This window comes from Sceloporus undulatus, chromosome 2, assembly GCF_019175285.1.
Source record: "Sceloporus undulatus isolate JIND9_A2432 ecotype Alabama chromosome 2, SceUnd_v1.1, whole genome shotgun sequence".
Taxonomy (NCBI): Eukaryota; Metazoa; Chordata; class Lepidosauria; order Squamata; family Phrynosomatidae; genus Sceloporus; species Sceloporus undulatus.
In genome coordinates, this window is record NC_056523.1 from 145,951,937 (window position 1) to 145,966,401 (window position 14,465).

Sequence of the window (14,465 nt, forward strand, 5' to 3'; positions counted from 1 at the left end):
AATGAAAGGTTTGGTCTGTCTTCCAGTCTCCTCCACCCCCCACATGTGTGCATGTGTACATATGTTTAAACACTGTCTGTCGTTGCATGCGTGCATGAATAAGAGAGGATGGGGAGGGCAGGAAGCAATTCAAATACCAGTAAGAAGTTGTCTCCAAGCCAACTGCATAAGGTTGTGGATAAGATAGAGTTATGAACTTGGGACCCTGCCATGTACATATTATCTCAGCCACTGTAACATTTGTCCTTTTCACTCTTTTGCGCTTTCTGAGAAAGATGTTTGCTCTCCTGGGCTTAGTGGCTACCCTGCTTGCCTTCGGAACTGCAGCCCCACTACATGGAGCAAAGAGCCTCAACAAGCTCCTTCTGGTCTCTTTCGATGGTTTTCGGTGGAATTATGATCAGGATGTGGACACTCCCAATCTAGATGCCATGGCCAGAGAAGGGGTGAAGGCACGTTATATTACACCTCCCTTTGTCACCCAGACAAGCCCGATTCATTTCACTCTCCTTACAGGTAAGTGCCTGGTCACCTGGAAGAGACTGTTGGAGGTGGTGAAATTGGACACTAGGAATCAGACACCTAAATCCAGCTGCTCATCTCAGTTATGCTAGATCTCTTGAAACAATGGAAACTTGGGGGCCATTCAGACTACAGAAAAAAACGGGTTTGAAAGCAATTCTTGCATGTGAAGTTCATATTGGATCCGAATCCATCACAATCCATGTCGGGGCTTGCACAAGGAAATGCCCCTTACACCAAGGTATCCAAATTTGGGCTAAAATCCATCTTTTCCCAAAAGACTCGGGTTGCGCGAAATTTGAACTTGCCCTCGATCATGATCGGGGCAAATTAGGGAGGGATTAGGGTCAGGGGGCGGGCAGAGGTCAGAGCATTCCCTCCCATCATCAGAAGGGAGGGGGGAAGAGGAGAAGGAGGAGGAAAGAGCCGGAAAAAGGGGAATCTGGAAGCAAAGATTCTGGACAGGAGGAAAAGGGGAAATCAGGGGTGAGTTTTGGGCTGCAGAGGGCTGTCAGAGAGAGGTGGGGGGTGGAGAAAGTGATGAAGGAGGAGAAAGGGGCCGTGGGAGGAAGGGAGCCATGGAGGGGATCCTAAAACGGAGCAGGAGGAGAAGGAGGATGAAGGAGCTGGGGGAAAGGGTCAATGGGCATCCGCGAGGAAGGAGAGGGTCTGAAGGAAGGAGGAGGAGGAGGAGGATTTCCAGGGGGAATTGGGTTGCGGGGCTACGCTGGGGCATGTAGGGAAATCAGGCTGCTTGTTCTACTTTCACTTCCTCTTGCTCCTGGATTATTATTATTATTATTATTATTAGTGTTATATAAGGATGCTACAGGAATGCCTGCGCTGCATTTCCATTTTATTCCCAATTGATTCCATGGGTCTACTTTAGTTGGAACTGACAGGTCACACTCTCTCAGCCTCAGTGGAAGGCAATGGCAAAGCTCCTCTAGCAGGAGGAAAAGGGTCAGGTCAGGTTAGGTCAAAGGCAGGGCACAAACGGAGCTCACATCAGGCATCCCCCCCCTTTTCATATTTTTTAAAAAATATTTTTGACCAAATATGCGCATGATTTGTTTTCTTGAGGCAGATAGAGCAGGGCTAGCAGGTTGTGCACTTTCCCTTTTCTCTGCTTGCTTCCAGCAAAGGGGAAATGTTGCGAATGCAAATGTTACAAATGTTACAAATTCGAATGTTACATTTTTTGCTCCTATCAATTAGACAAAATGATACATGCTTTTGCTACTGAATTCAGAGGCAGCCCTGAATTGCTTTTAAAAGGGAAAAAAAAAGAATGCATGGCAAATGCATCCTTTTCTGGCATTTCTGAGGTGAGGAATTTATTATTATTATTATTATTATTATTATTATTATTATTATTATTTCATGTGTAAGAGGCATTCTGGGGGGCAAGGAGTGGGGGATGCATTAGCTTGCATGGGATTGAAAATGGGGACAGGGGCAGATCTGACCCAAATGTCCACACATACACACAACACACAAAAAAGAGGTTTTAAAAAAATTGACACTTTGGGGCATTTTGTGCATGGCTCTTTAAAAAAAAAAGGAGGGGGGAGGACACCTCCGATGCCTCTGCAAAAACGTCACCATGACAATTGCTTGATTGACAGCAGGCACCTTCACAGCAGGCACAGAATGCTTTCGATTTAAAATGCCCCTCTTTTTGTAGTGGGCACTTGCTAACGGAGAGATTCGGGGGAGGGGCATCCGAATCAGCCCAGTTCCTTCCAGGTTTTTGATGCCAGTCTGAATGGGGCCTTGGTAAGTCAATACTTAAGTAAGTTCCATTGATTCAAGGAATCTGATCTAGAGAGAACTCACAGTTGGACTTAGAACAGTAATGACACTTAGCTTTTTCTTTTTAAGATGAAAATGTCCTGGGTTAATCTTTATGTACATTGAAAAGGTACAGCAATGACCCACCTGTTCACCTGCCCTGGCTCATCCTGAAGTGTGTGACAACAATCTACTCAGCTGTCAGTATTTAGCTTATCTACTTTCTACCTAATAGCACTACATCTGAAGACAAGGAGATAACACACCTGCTAGAACAGAGCTAGCTAGGTAGTCAGGAGTCTGTCAGACACACATATATTTATCTAGATTGAGGTGGTCAAGTGTAGCATTTTAAAGGTTGGACTAGCTTGCCCTTGTCAGCATCAGTGAGAGATTATGAGAGATCCAATTCAATGACATCTTCAGGACCACATTTGCATGCCCTGGTTTAGAACGTAATTACCAAACTGGAAAACTAGATCTGATCTGCAGAGCTTGGAAAACTACAACTCATCAAATCCACCAGTCAGTATGTGTTAGATCAGTATCCATTGTTACTGTATAGAGTCACTTGTTGTTGTTGTTTGCCTTCAGGTCCATCTGACTTATGGCAACCCACAGGTTTTCTGGGGCTGAGAGTGTATGACTCACCCAAGGCCACCTAGTGGGTTTCCATGGCTGGGCCGGGAACTGTACCCTGGTCTCCAGAGTCATTGTACAATGCTTAAACCACTATGCTGTGCTCACTTTTACACCACTTGGGTAGTGCTAAATAATATCACTAGTGGGAATGATATCATAATCAAGGCCTAGCTCACCTTATTCATGGCCCATTATCTAAATATGTCATTTCATGGCCCATTATCTGAATCCATAGCTTCCTTTCCTGTGCATTTATTAGACAAATGCAGAGGTAGCATATTGTGGGGTGGGTGGAGTCAGCTGAAATAAGAAATAAGGGAAGCAAGTGGAAATAAAAGACTGCATGTTTCTAGAGACAGAAGGGAAATGAGAAATTGGAGATACCCTTAGACTAGACTCAGTGCTGTGCTGTGCTAGGTGGTTAAAAGCTGAGTGACGCACTTGAGCAGTGACACACTTGTGTGTGTCAGGAGTGGCAACTGGGCTACATTTGAGAGCTCATCTAACAGTACTTCACTAAAGAGGTAGCACCCCAGCTGAGCAGATTTAAGCTACATCTACAATGCCGAAATAATGCAGTTTGACACCACTTTAATTGTCATGGCTGAGTATTATGGAATTCTGTGATTTGTAGATTTCTGAGATATTTAGCCTTACAGCAAACTACAGATTCCAAGAATCTAAAGGATGGAGCCATGGTAATTAGCAGTGTCAAACTGTATTAATTCTGCAATGTGGCAGTACCCTTTGATGGAATAGCAGCCAGTCCACACAAGAACCTCCGGTGCAGCTCCCTCCCCCCAACTTGCCTTGAAGCAAAGATCCTGCCCATAACACACACACACCCGCAAAGAGTGAGGAAGGGGCTAAAGGCAGTGGTTCAGCTCCCATGCTTCCCAAAGACTTTGACCTGCTGGCTGGAAATCCACCCAAAGGCACTCAGAACAATTGCCCATCTGTCCTGGGTGGGGTGGAGAACATCTAGGAGGGTGTCTTTCTGCTTGGCAAAATGAGGGTCAGACTGGATGACCCTTCTGATTCAAGGGTTCTTATTGGTTGTTTACGCTTTCTGCCCTGGAGCATCACATCCATACTTAATCAAAGCTCAACTAAATGGATAAAAAATATCAGATTTCTGAAAGGACTGTGTGGGGCATGACGTTGTTATTGGCCCTTTTTTGCAACACGATGGTTTTTGCAACTCCAGCCCAAAGCCATTCGCGACCCAGTCATGCGAATTCACGTTATAATATGATAGATTATCACATGTGATTGCTTTCTATGATGAGTCATTCTGAGGCCAATCCTAAATCAATCCAAGGTCACTCCTGATGTAGGTGAATTTGGTGAACTAGCAAATTCAAAAATCTTTTTCCGAGGTCAATTCGAATCCAATTCAATTTGGTCTTGGTGTGGAATGCAACTTTGCTTCGGTTCTAGTACACACACACCCTACAACTTCAATGGTGCCACATTTCCTATGATGCAGAGCTGCAATTTTGCTCCATTGGCTTCCGGTACTTCTTCAAGAATGGAGGATACATTTGGATGTGCCTGAGAGGGATGACTGACACAGAGGACACGTTTGGATGTTGCAGAGAGGGATAGGATGAATGACACGGAGGACACATTTGGATGTTGCAGAGAGGGATAGCATGAATGACATGAAGGACACGTTTGGATGTTGCAGAGAGGGATAGGATGAATGACACAGAAAACAAATAAAATAGAGAATAAAATAGAAGGGAATAAGAAATGTGAAGCTAGCATTCACATGAAACTGGAACCAGGAAGTGGCCCCCTTCTTCACCCCAGAAGTGTAAAGGTCCACTGAGCATGCGCAAGAGTGCCAATTTGAATTGGTGAATCTGCATGGTATGTACTGGTGTGATAATCTATTTTGCACTTGCTCCGCTTTGCATCAGGAATGACCACAATTTCGCTTTTCACGTGTGATAATCACGTGAATTGCCTTGGATTGGAATTGACTCTGCTTCCCCTTCCTTTCAGAATGGCTTTGGATTGGAGTTCCAATTTCACATGTGATAAGGGCCTTTTTTTTTTTTCAAATTCAGCATCCAAACATAAATTAAAAACTGCTCCAGTATTGGAAAAGTTTTTCCATTGCAGTCCAGTGGTTATTTTTGTTGCTGTTATTCATTGTCAGAGACAACTTGGCATATAGTCTGAGTGTTGGACTACAGCTCTGGAGACTAGGCTTTAAATCCACACTCGGCCATGGAAACCCATTGGGTGACCTTGACTGAGTCTCACTCTTTCAGTCCCCAAAACCTCATGATACGGTCCCTCAGGGTCACCATAAGTCAGAAATGACTTGAAGGCACACACCAACAGTCTTTTTCCTCTGAGATGGGAAGTGAAGACAGCTTACAAAAATTAAAACAAATGCAGATAAAGAAAAGAGTTCACATCACAGCTGGCAGTTTTAAATTTCTTGTTTTGCTACAGACCAATCAGAAATCCAAGGAAAGTTGTGGGGGAAAAGGACTGAAACACAATTTTCAAATCCAATCAGCATCAGATTTGCACCAGACAAAATTGATGAGTCCATCAAAGCTTATGCCAAAGATTTTTCTGTGCCACAAGATTCCTTTATACAGGTTGAAAAGTAACAGCAGCAAAATGGAAAAACCAAATCATGTATATTTTGCATCTGCTTCGCAGTCTAATGTAACTGTTGTTGCTGTTGTTGTTACATCCATATACTGTAACAGGATTTTCTTGGCAAGATTTCTTCAGAAGTGGTTTTGCCAGTGCCTCCCTCTGAGGCTGAGAGAACGTGACCTACCTAAGATTACTCAGTGGGTTTCCAGGGTCATAGTTAATGCTCAAACCATTACACCACACTGGCTCTTTCTTGAGGCTTTTGTGTGTGTGTGTGTGTGTGTGGTGTGCCTTCAAGTTCTTTCCAACATATGGCAACCTTAAGGCTCATGGGATTTTCTTAGCAAGATTTGTTCAGAGGAGGTTTGCCCTTGCCTTTCCCTGAGGCTGAGCGCATGTGACTCACCCAAGGCCACACAGTGGGTTTAATGGCAGAGCGGGGAATCAAACTGTGGTCTCCACAGTCCCCCCTTATCATGGGGTTTTCTTGGCAAGTTTCTTCAGAGGGGATTTGACATCCTCTGAGGCTGGGAGTGTGTCACTTTACTTAGCTGCAAATTTTACATTCCCTGGAAAATAGCACCTAATATGTTTGCAGTCTTTCCCTCCCAACACTTTCTCACCCCCCCCCCCAAAAAAAAAAAACATTTCATAGCTTGGAGATGGAAATAAATTTTAAAGCAGCATTTAAATTTGGACTGTTTTTTAAAAAGTAAATGGCCCATATGCTATGTGGTGCCTTGTCCTCCATTCTGGTTATGACATCTGATCACCCTGCTCAAGGCTCCTCTGCTGCTTGGCCTTCTCCCAAGAGAGAGCAGGGCAGAAGAAGATGAGGACTGAATTAATAGTAATAATATTAATTATTGATAATTATTAATAGCATTGTAATTAATTAACAAATTAATAATTAATACTTATTAATTGTTAATAAATAATTAGTAATTAATAATAATTCATTATAATAATTCATTAAAACCTATCTGTGGGGGGACCTATCCAGAGGGGACAAAGAAATTTTATGGGAATAACAGATGACATTACCATCCCTGCTAATCATAAAAACCCCAGCAATTTGACCCTATGATCCCTGGTTCTGTTACACCACTGGGCATGCTGCAAGCTTCATGACTGTGAAGAGAATCTGGCCATAGTAGGATAATTTTCCAGGGTCCAACAAAAACAAAAGGATAAGAGCCTCCTTGGCAAACAACTGGTCACTCATTCCAAGCTTCTCTTTCCCTTGGCAGGAAGGTATATTGAGAACCATGGGGTGATTCACAATATGTGGTTCAACACCAGCACTGGACAGAAGCTCCCTTATTACAACACCCAGGGGAGATCTGATTGGTGGGATAACGGCAGCCTCCCGATCTGGATCACAGCACAAAGGCAGGTGAGCTGTAAGTAAACACACAGCACTTTCAGGAATGAAGTGGGGACATTAAAAGGTATCATTTTTCAGGAAAAAAATTCTCTTTTGTACACAGTTTTGCATCAGGCCACCCTACTAGGTAGTCACATTCTTATTGCATAACATATTATCACATATAGGCCTACAAACCCATTAGAAAACTGCTACTCACCAGTAACCTAATGGTCTTTCAGTAGCTCATCCAACGCTGTCAATGCACGTATATGGAATAGCTACTGAAAAGGGGGGAGGGGTGAAATACATCCAATAATAAATATAGAATAGGAAGAATGCTCACTTCGTTGGGCAAAAGATAAGACAGGGAGAAATATGTATAGCTTATTTTATATGATTTAGATCATAAACCTAAACTTACTCAGGAGTAGGATGGAAAAGGTTCTGCAGTTATATACAAGTATAGAATTTGGCATTGTATCAAGGATTATTCAGCATCCTGGAAGTCTGATCTTGCTTTTGAGAGAGGAAAAAGGAACAGAATTTGGATACCTTAGTACAATGTGTTTTGGTTTTTTACACAGATGGTTCATTGTGTAGCCCTGGGAATAAGAGGGGAAAAAATGCAGAAGGCACTTATGCTTTGCCCACCGTCATCACTAGATACCATTGCACACCATGGCTTCCCGTTCTTTGGGTTGGCTTTGAGGCTTCTCTCATTCACTTACAATTCATTTCCAAAAGGGGTAGAGGCAACAGCAGAGATCCTGAGAGCTGCAACACCCTATCACAACTGCCACTACCCTGACCTAGGAGGGAGATAAGGGCAGGCACAACTCCAGCATGCCTAGCCCAGGGACAGATGAGACGCCCTCTCTCCATTCCAACTGCCACCACCCTGGCCTTGGAGGGAAAGAAGGTACAGGCTTGGCTCCACCTTGACTATGCTGAGAGGCAAATGAAGTACCCTCACTTGATCTTAACTTCTACCACATTGGCCTCAGAGGGAGAGAAGGAGAGGCAGGCACAGCTCCACCATGCCTAGCCCCAGAGGCAGATGAAAGGCCTTCCCTTCAATTTAACTGTTACCACCCTGGCCTTGGAGGGAGAGAAGAACTGGCAGTATCTGTTGGGCATGATCCCCTTCCCCACTGCCATTCCCTTATGCTTTTGTGTCATGTCCTTTTTAGATTGTAAACCTGAGGGCAGGGACCTGTCTAATTAGCAATTTGTATGCCGTTCTGAGAGCCTTTGTGGAAGAAGAGCAGGGTATAAATACTCAAAATGAAATGAAATGAAAAAATTATTTTCGGTGATCAGAAGTAGTGTCTATTTAGAGGTGGCGCAGTGGTTAAATGCCTGTACTGCAGCCACTCACTCAAAACCATAAGGTTGTGAGTTCAAGACCAGCAAAGGGGCTCAGGCTTGACTCAGGCTTGCATCCTTCCAAGGAGGTCGCTAAAATGAGTACCCAGATTGTTGTGGGCAAATTAGCTAACAGTTGTAAACCGCTTAGACACTGCTTAGGCGGTATGAAGTTTGTTTGTTTGTTTGTTTGTTTGTTTGTTTATACTTGGAGGCAGGGAAAACTGCTCCCAAAAACATTTTACTTCAGTTGGAACATGTTTTTCTAGCTGAAAATCAGTGTGGGGGGGGGAGTCAATTTTTTGGGGATGCTGGGAACTTTGGGAATTAGCTGAACCTCCCCAAGATCACATGTAGCCTTGGTAACATTATTGTTGGATGGGTCACATGATTCCCACCCTTACTGTAGAACCATGAAGTCTAGAAAGATAGAATGTCCAGTTTTGCACCTAGGAATTCTGCATTTCAGTCATACACGTGCAGCCCTATATATTATTTTATCGGTTTCTAGGTATGTGATTTCTTATCCTAGGGTTTGAAGACTGGCTCACTCTTTTTCCCTGGAGGGAATGCAACCTACCAAGGTGAACAGGTCCATGTAAAGAAGGTGGAGGCATTCCTTCACAATTACGGCAATGAGGTTGAGTGGAGGCAGAACATCGACACAGTCATGAAGTGGTTGTATGAGGACAATCTCGACTTTGTTGCCCTTTACTTTGGAGAGCCTGACTCTACAGGGCACAAATATGGCCCAGAATCCCAACAGAGGAAAGATATGATCAGTCAGGTAGATCGGACGGTGGGTTACCTGAGGCAGCGCATCTCAGAAAACAGCATGAAGTCAGCACTCAACCTGATTATCACCTCTGACCATGGCATGGAAACAGTCATCAAAGAGAATGAAATTCACCTTCTCAAAGTGGCAAACTTTTCTTTTCAGGACATTCAGTTTGAGTTGCTAGATTATGGGCCGCAAGGGCTTCTGGTGCCAAAGCCAGGAAAGCTAGACAAAGTTTACGAAGTCCTGAAAACAGCTCACCCCAAACTCCATGTCTACAAGAAGGAGGAATTCCCAGAGAGATTCCACTATGCCAACCATACTCGGATCACTCCGCTGGTATTGTATGGTGATCCTGGATATGTGATCCATGGGGTATGTTGGGCTCTACTTTCTGAATGAAAACTTCCTGGTTTCTATTTCCTTGTAACAGCATCTCTTTTTGTTTGTGGAAATGACACTTTATAAGAAGGCTTTAAAAAACAGGGAGGGAATGAGAATACCAGGCCAAAACATTTTACTACCTGAAGCAGAGCCCAAAGTGGCATTCCCCACCCCCACCCCACCCCATATAGACACACACACACACACAGAACCCTTCTAAGCAGAACCCCTTTTAAATCTTTTTTGCCCCATTCATAGGCCAAGTCTTGCCTTCACAGAATCAAGTCCATTCTGTTCATCCAAGAACCAAAAAGGGTGAGCAGCACTTCAAATGTTGACTCTGGTGGGAAACCTCATGTTCTCTCAGCCTAAGAGGAAGGCAAAGGCAAACCCTGATGAATAAATCTTGCCAACAAAACCCTAGGATAGGGTCACCATAAGTCAAAGTTGATCTGAAGGCACATAACAATTTATATGCACTTACTGTAGTGTATATGAGACATTTTTCTGAATAGACATGTAAGGACATGCACTGCAAACATTTTTTAAAAATATATGTTTGCATCAAATTAATACAGTATTTCGTTTTATTGTAAACTATTATAAAAACTAAGAGGCTCGACAGACGGGCAGCTCCGTGCCGCCACCCATCTTTGCATCATTACCGCAGCCACCAAACGGCATGGTAACAATGTGCTGTCAAAAAAAGATGCCTAGCTTTTTTTTTTTTTTTTTGCAGCGCCAGAAATGGGAAAGGGCGCACCATGACGCCACTTCCTGCCAGCGACATCTGCATCCATGTGTATGGGGCCAAGCCATGATGGCACCCCTGCCGCGTACTAGGGTTCAGGAGTGTGTGGTCGCTCTATTCTCCTGAATCCTAATTTTGGCCCCAGGCCACCGCAAAGCAACAGTCTGTACTGGGCCTTAGTTATTATCAACAGAGTGAGTTTAAGGCTATTACTCAGTTTTAAAAACCAGGAGAGAAAAAATGGCTGACTGGTGAGATTAAGTACAAGAATCAATACAATAGACACTGTAGTCTTAAACACAATTTCTAGGGGACTTACTTCTGAGGAAACATTGGTAGGAGTGTCTTGTCAGTCAATTAAAAACATTTTAAAGTATTTCTGTATCACCTTCCAGCCCACAAGGGCTTCCATTTGTCCCAATAAACAAATAAAAACCAATTAAAACAACATAGACATCAAAACATTTTAAAAACACATTAAAATGCTCTTTAATAACTCTTAAAAGCAGTCTAAAAACATTCCTAGCATCCAGTTATAAAACAATTAAAACAACAGTTTCAAACATTGAATGGCATGTGGAATAGCACCGTTTTGGTTGTCTGTGGAAACTTAAAAGAGATGGGCCAGCTTAACTTCTTTGGATAGGTGGTTGTACAGTGGAGGCCACCTCTGAAGGTCTCAGATTTCTGACAAATTCATATGGGAGGATCCAGTCTTTCACAAGCCATTTAAGGCTTTGTAGGTTAGCCTTGAACTGAACTCAGAAGCAAATTGGAAGTCAGTGCAGTTCTTGCAAGACTGGTGCATATGGTCCCTAAAATGCACTCCTGACACTAGTCTGACTGCTGCATTTTGCACTAGCTACAGCTTCCAAACACCTTTCAAATGCAGCCCCAAGTAGAGTGCATTACAGTAGTCTGATCAGACAGTAACCATGGTGTGAACCACTGTGGATTGATCTGCGTTCCCCAGGAAAGATCATAGTTGGTGCCTTGGTAAAGCTGGGCAAGGGTGCTGCTGTATATTATCACAATGAGCTTTCTAATGGACTCAGAGACTAGCAAGCCATTTTAGGGATGATAATCCAGGAACTGCCTTCCTAAATAACCAGAGTTCATATGATTGACCTTGCACTGCTGGTTTTTGTCCTCTAGAGCTCTGCAGTTTTGAACTTATGAATATTTAGGAGACTGCTAAACAAGCGTGGATGTTTACTTTCTGTCTTTTTGAGACATACTGTTTTGGCCAATAACTATCAGGTTGTGTTTACATCCTGATTCCATGCATGTATTTTCAGAAGCAAGTCCTGCTTTGTTCAGTAGACAACACATCCCATGGAACTAAATCCCTGCAGCTTAATCCTAGGCACGTTTCCACAGAAGTAAACCCCATTTTATTCAGTAGAACTCTCTCCTTCAAATGTATGTTTAGGATTACAGCCTTACAGTGCCATCCCAATCCCATAATGTTATCTGGGGAAGGGAGGCTAAAAAGCAGTGGAGGTACTACTCCACCTACCTCTTCCAAAAGAGAAGAATTCTGCCAATGAAGAGCACCAACAACAAATGTTCCTGCTGTACACATGGAAAGCTCCTAATGGCAGTGTCCCATGGCATAGAGGGCCCTGAAATGGGGCACTTCAGAAGCAAGTAGGGTGGTCTTTGGATCTACTAAATCTAAAACCATTCTCTTAACTCAAAAGGGTTCCCAGTCTGGGTCCCTCAGTTACTCACAACTGAAGCTCAAATAATAAATTCCTACACACACTGTTCATTTGATGGGGGTGGGAGATTTAAACAGGGAAATCCCAACAAAACCACCCAACCACCTTCTACTTTAGCCAGCACAAGATGGCAGGACTTGAGTCTTGACAGTGGACAGTAGATTTCATCCTAGCCACACTTGGAATACAGAGAACTCAACCCACTTAGTCTCCTTACAGTCTGTCTCATATTTGCAGCGTACATAGGCTGCACTATGAAAGAATTTGAATGACACACTGGGAGTACGTGAAACCAGGTACATTTTATTATAGCAACCACTTTGTGTGGACCTTAAATGCTTATTCAGGCATATTCATTTTGTTTAAATCCTTTGCATTAATAGACTAGCCATGTTAGTCTTTATATGAGGGTGGATGAAATCTGGATGTTGCTGTGCTGTGACTCCCAGCAGCCTTAGCCAGTGTGACAGTAGGTGAGGAATGCAGTGAGCCACCATCCAGCAGCATCCAGAGGGGCCACAATTTGCCTTATCATGCTATATATAGTTAGCAGAGTCCCAATGTAAATGGAATGGTTTTATTTTACTGTGACTTCTTTGTTTTGACTATCTACTGTTTGGCTTTCCTCTCTGGAATTTAAATCAATCCACACACTGCAGAACAATGGATGAAAAATATGCGAATATCTTTGTTTTGTTATTTGCCAGGGAAGTGACTACTAGAAGCTCTCTCTTTCTCTTTCAGAGACTCAAACTGCAATTTAATAAGGGGGAACATGGTTTTGACAATGCAGATATGAACATGAAGACCATATTCCGAGCGGTGGGACCAGCTTTCAAGAGAGGACTGGAGGTGGAACCTTTTGAGAGTGTGAATGTCTATGCCCTCCTTTGCAAACTGCTGGAGATAATACCTGAACCACATGATGGATCCTTGGATGCCACGCAGGCAATGCTGGTCAACAGTGGAGGTGTGGGTTTAGTAAACTTTCAGTATTATAACCACTATCTGGGCAATGAACTGATTCAGTCAAAACTGATAAATTCTAATGAACAAGTCAGTGCTGTAGAATTTCAATGATACATTTAGACAGCTGTTTATATAGATAAGCCCAAAAGAATTTATTTATTTATTATCTTCTAGTCCTGGACAGACACCTGTGTATAAGGAGTGGTCATAGACTGTGCTGTGCCCAGGCCCCAAAGAGGTTGTAAGGATGAGACTTCTCCTTTGGTTTGGTTGTGAATTTACAGAATTCACAAAATTCAAATACTATAGAAAGCGAAACTGGCAGATTTCACCATTCTTAAAAGATGACTGGAAATTTTATTTCAGTTTATTTCTTATCAGAGTTTATCAGTTTACTGTGATTAGCAAAACCTGTACATGGGAGAAAGAGAAACTGACAGATATGCACACACTTCAAGATGGATGAAAATGTTGCTTCTGTTTGTTTTCAATCAGAAAATTAACAAAATTCACAAAACTAATATTTGGAGAGGGGGTGACATTGATGGGTGAGGATTTTCTTTTCTTTTGAGTTTTATCTGAATAGACCAATACGCACAATATTCAAATGTGATAGAGAATGAAATGGCAGATTTGCCCATTTTTATTGCCTTAAAGAAGTAAGAGTCCTTTGACAAGCCTTTCCCCCCTCCCATTTCATTTCCTTGCCTATGATTGCTTCCAACAGGATTCCTCCATTATCAAAGAGGCAAAGGGCAGCAGGAAAGGAAAACAAAATCCCTGTAAATTTAGGAGATAGCAATCAGAGAACCCAGGTGAATTACTCTGATTAATCAAAGCTTCACTTTTATGATAGAGTCATTAATTGGCTCCCTCTCTATGTCCCCGCCATCTGATAACAACCTATTGACTTTTGAGCAAAAATATTCACATACAGCTGTCAACTGCCCAGGGCACAATCTGCTGCATAATCAACTGCCTTTGGGCTGATCAGGCACTTATGGGAGAAGGGAAACCCATGATAGTCTTGTTTTTCTAAAAAAAACAAAAGTATTTTTTTCCTACTCTGCTTTCAAATACAATACCTTCTAGCATCACATTTATCTATCAAATATCAAGATGCTGGAAAGTAAGGAGTGACATAAATTTCAGTTCTTCGGCCCTATTTAATACCCTGCAGGTACCAGATCCCATCTAATCTTGGAAGCTAAGCAGGGTCAGGCCTGGTGAATAAAGAAAAAATATCCAGGAATGCCAAGTGCTGTGGTTATATGTTACAGAAAGGCAATGACAGACCACTTCTGTGTATCCCTTGCCTAAGAAAACCCTATGAAATTCATAAGGTTGCCACAAGTTGACAAGAGCCTTAAAGGCATATACTTTTTGTTTATAATGTGGGGGGGGGAAATAACATTGGCTTCAACAAATTGGTCATAAACATGGATTTTGTTCATGTTTTCATTGACGTGTCACTGAAATTTTTACTGTGGCCCTTATCAGATGAGGCTTGAACTGGGGGACTTCAGCACTGGGCGGTTCGAA

The 14,465-nt window shown here is 42.7% G+C and overlaps 1 protein-coding gene across 1 annotated transcript; it reads left to right on the top strand.

Moving 5' to 3' along the window:
• The first annotated feature begins 275 nt into the window (after positions 1-275).
• ENPP7 (ectonucleotide pyrophosphatase/phosphodiesterase 7) lies at positions 276-13,034 on the top strand. The gene is made up of 4 exons (XM_042454163.1): positions 276-516; positions 6,834-6,979; positions 8,850-9,470; positions 12,699-13,034. Exons 1-4 carry the CDS (start codon positions 276-278, stop codon positions 13,032-13,034), a joined length of 1,344 nt encoding a protein of 447 aa, XP_042310097.1.
• Positions 13,035-14,465: the final 1,431 nt, after the last annotated feature.

Coding starts and splice junctions, on each gene's coding strand:
- ENPP7 (XM_042454163.1), top strand. CDS start 276: ATGTTTGCTCTCCTGGGCTTAGTGGCTACCCTGCTTGCCTTCGGAACT. Junction 517..6,833: donor TCATTTCACTCTCCTTACAG/GTAAGTGCCTGG, acceptor TTCCCTTGGCAG/GAAGGTATATTGAGAACCAT. Junction 6,980..8,849: donor GGATCACAGCACAAAGGCAG/GTGAGCTGTAAG, acceptor TTCTTATCCTAG/GGTTTGAAGACTGGCTCACT.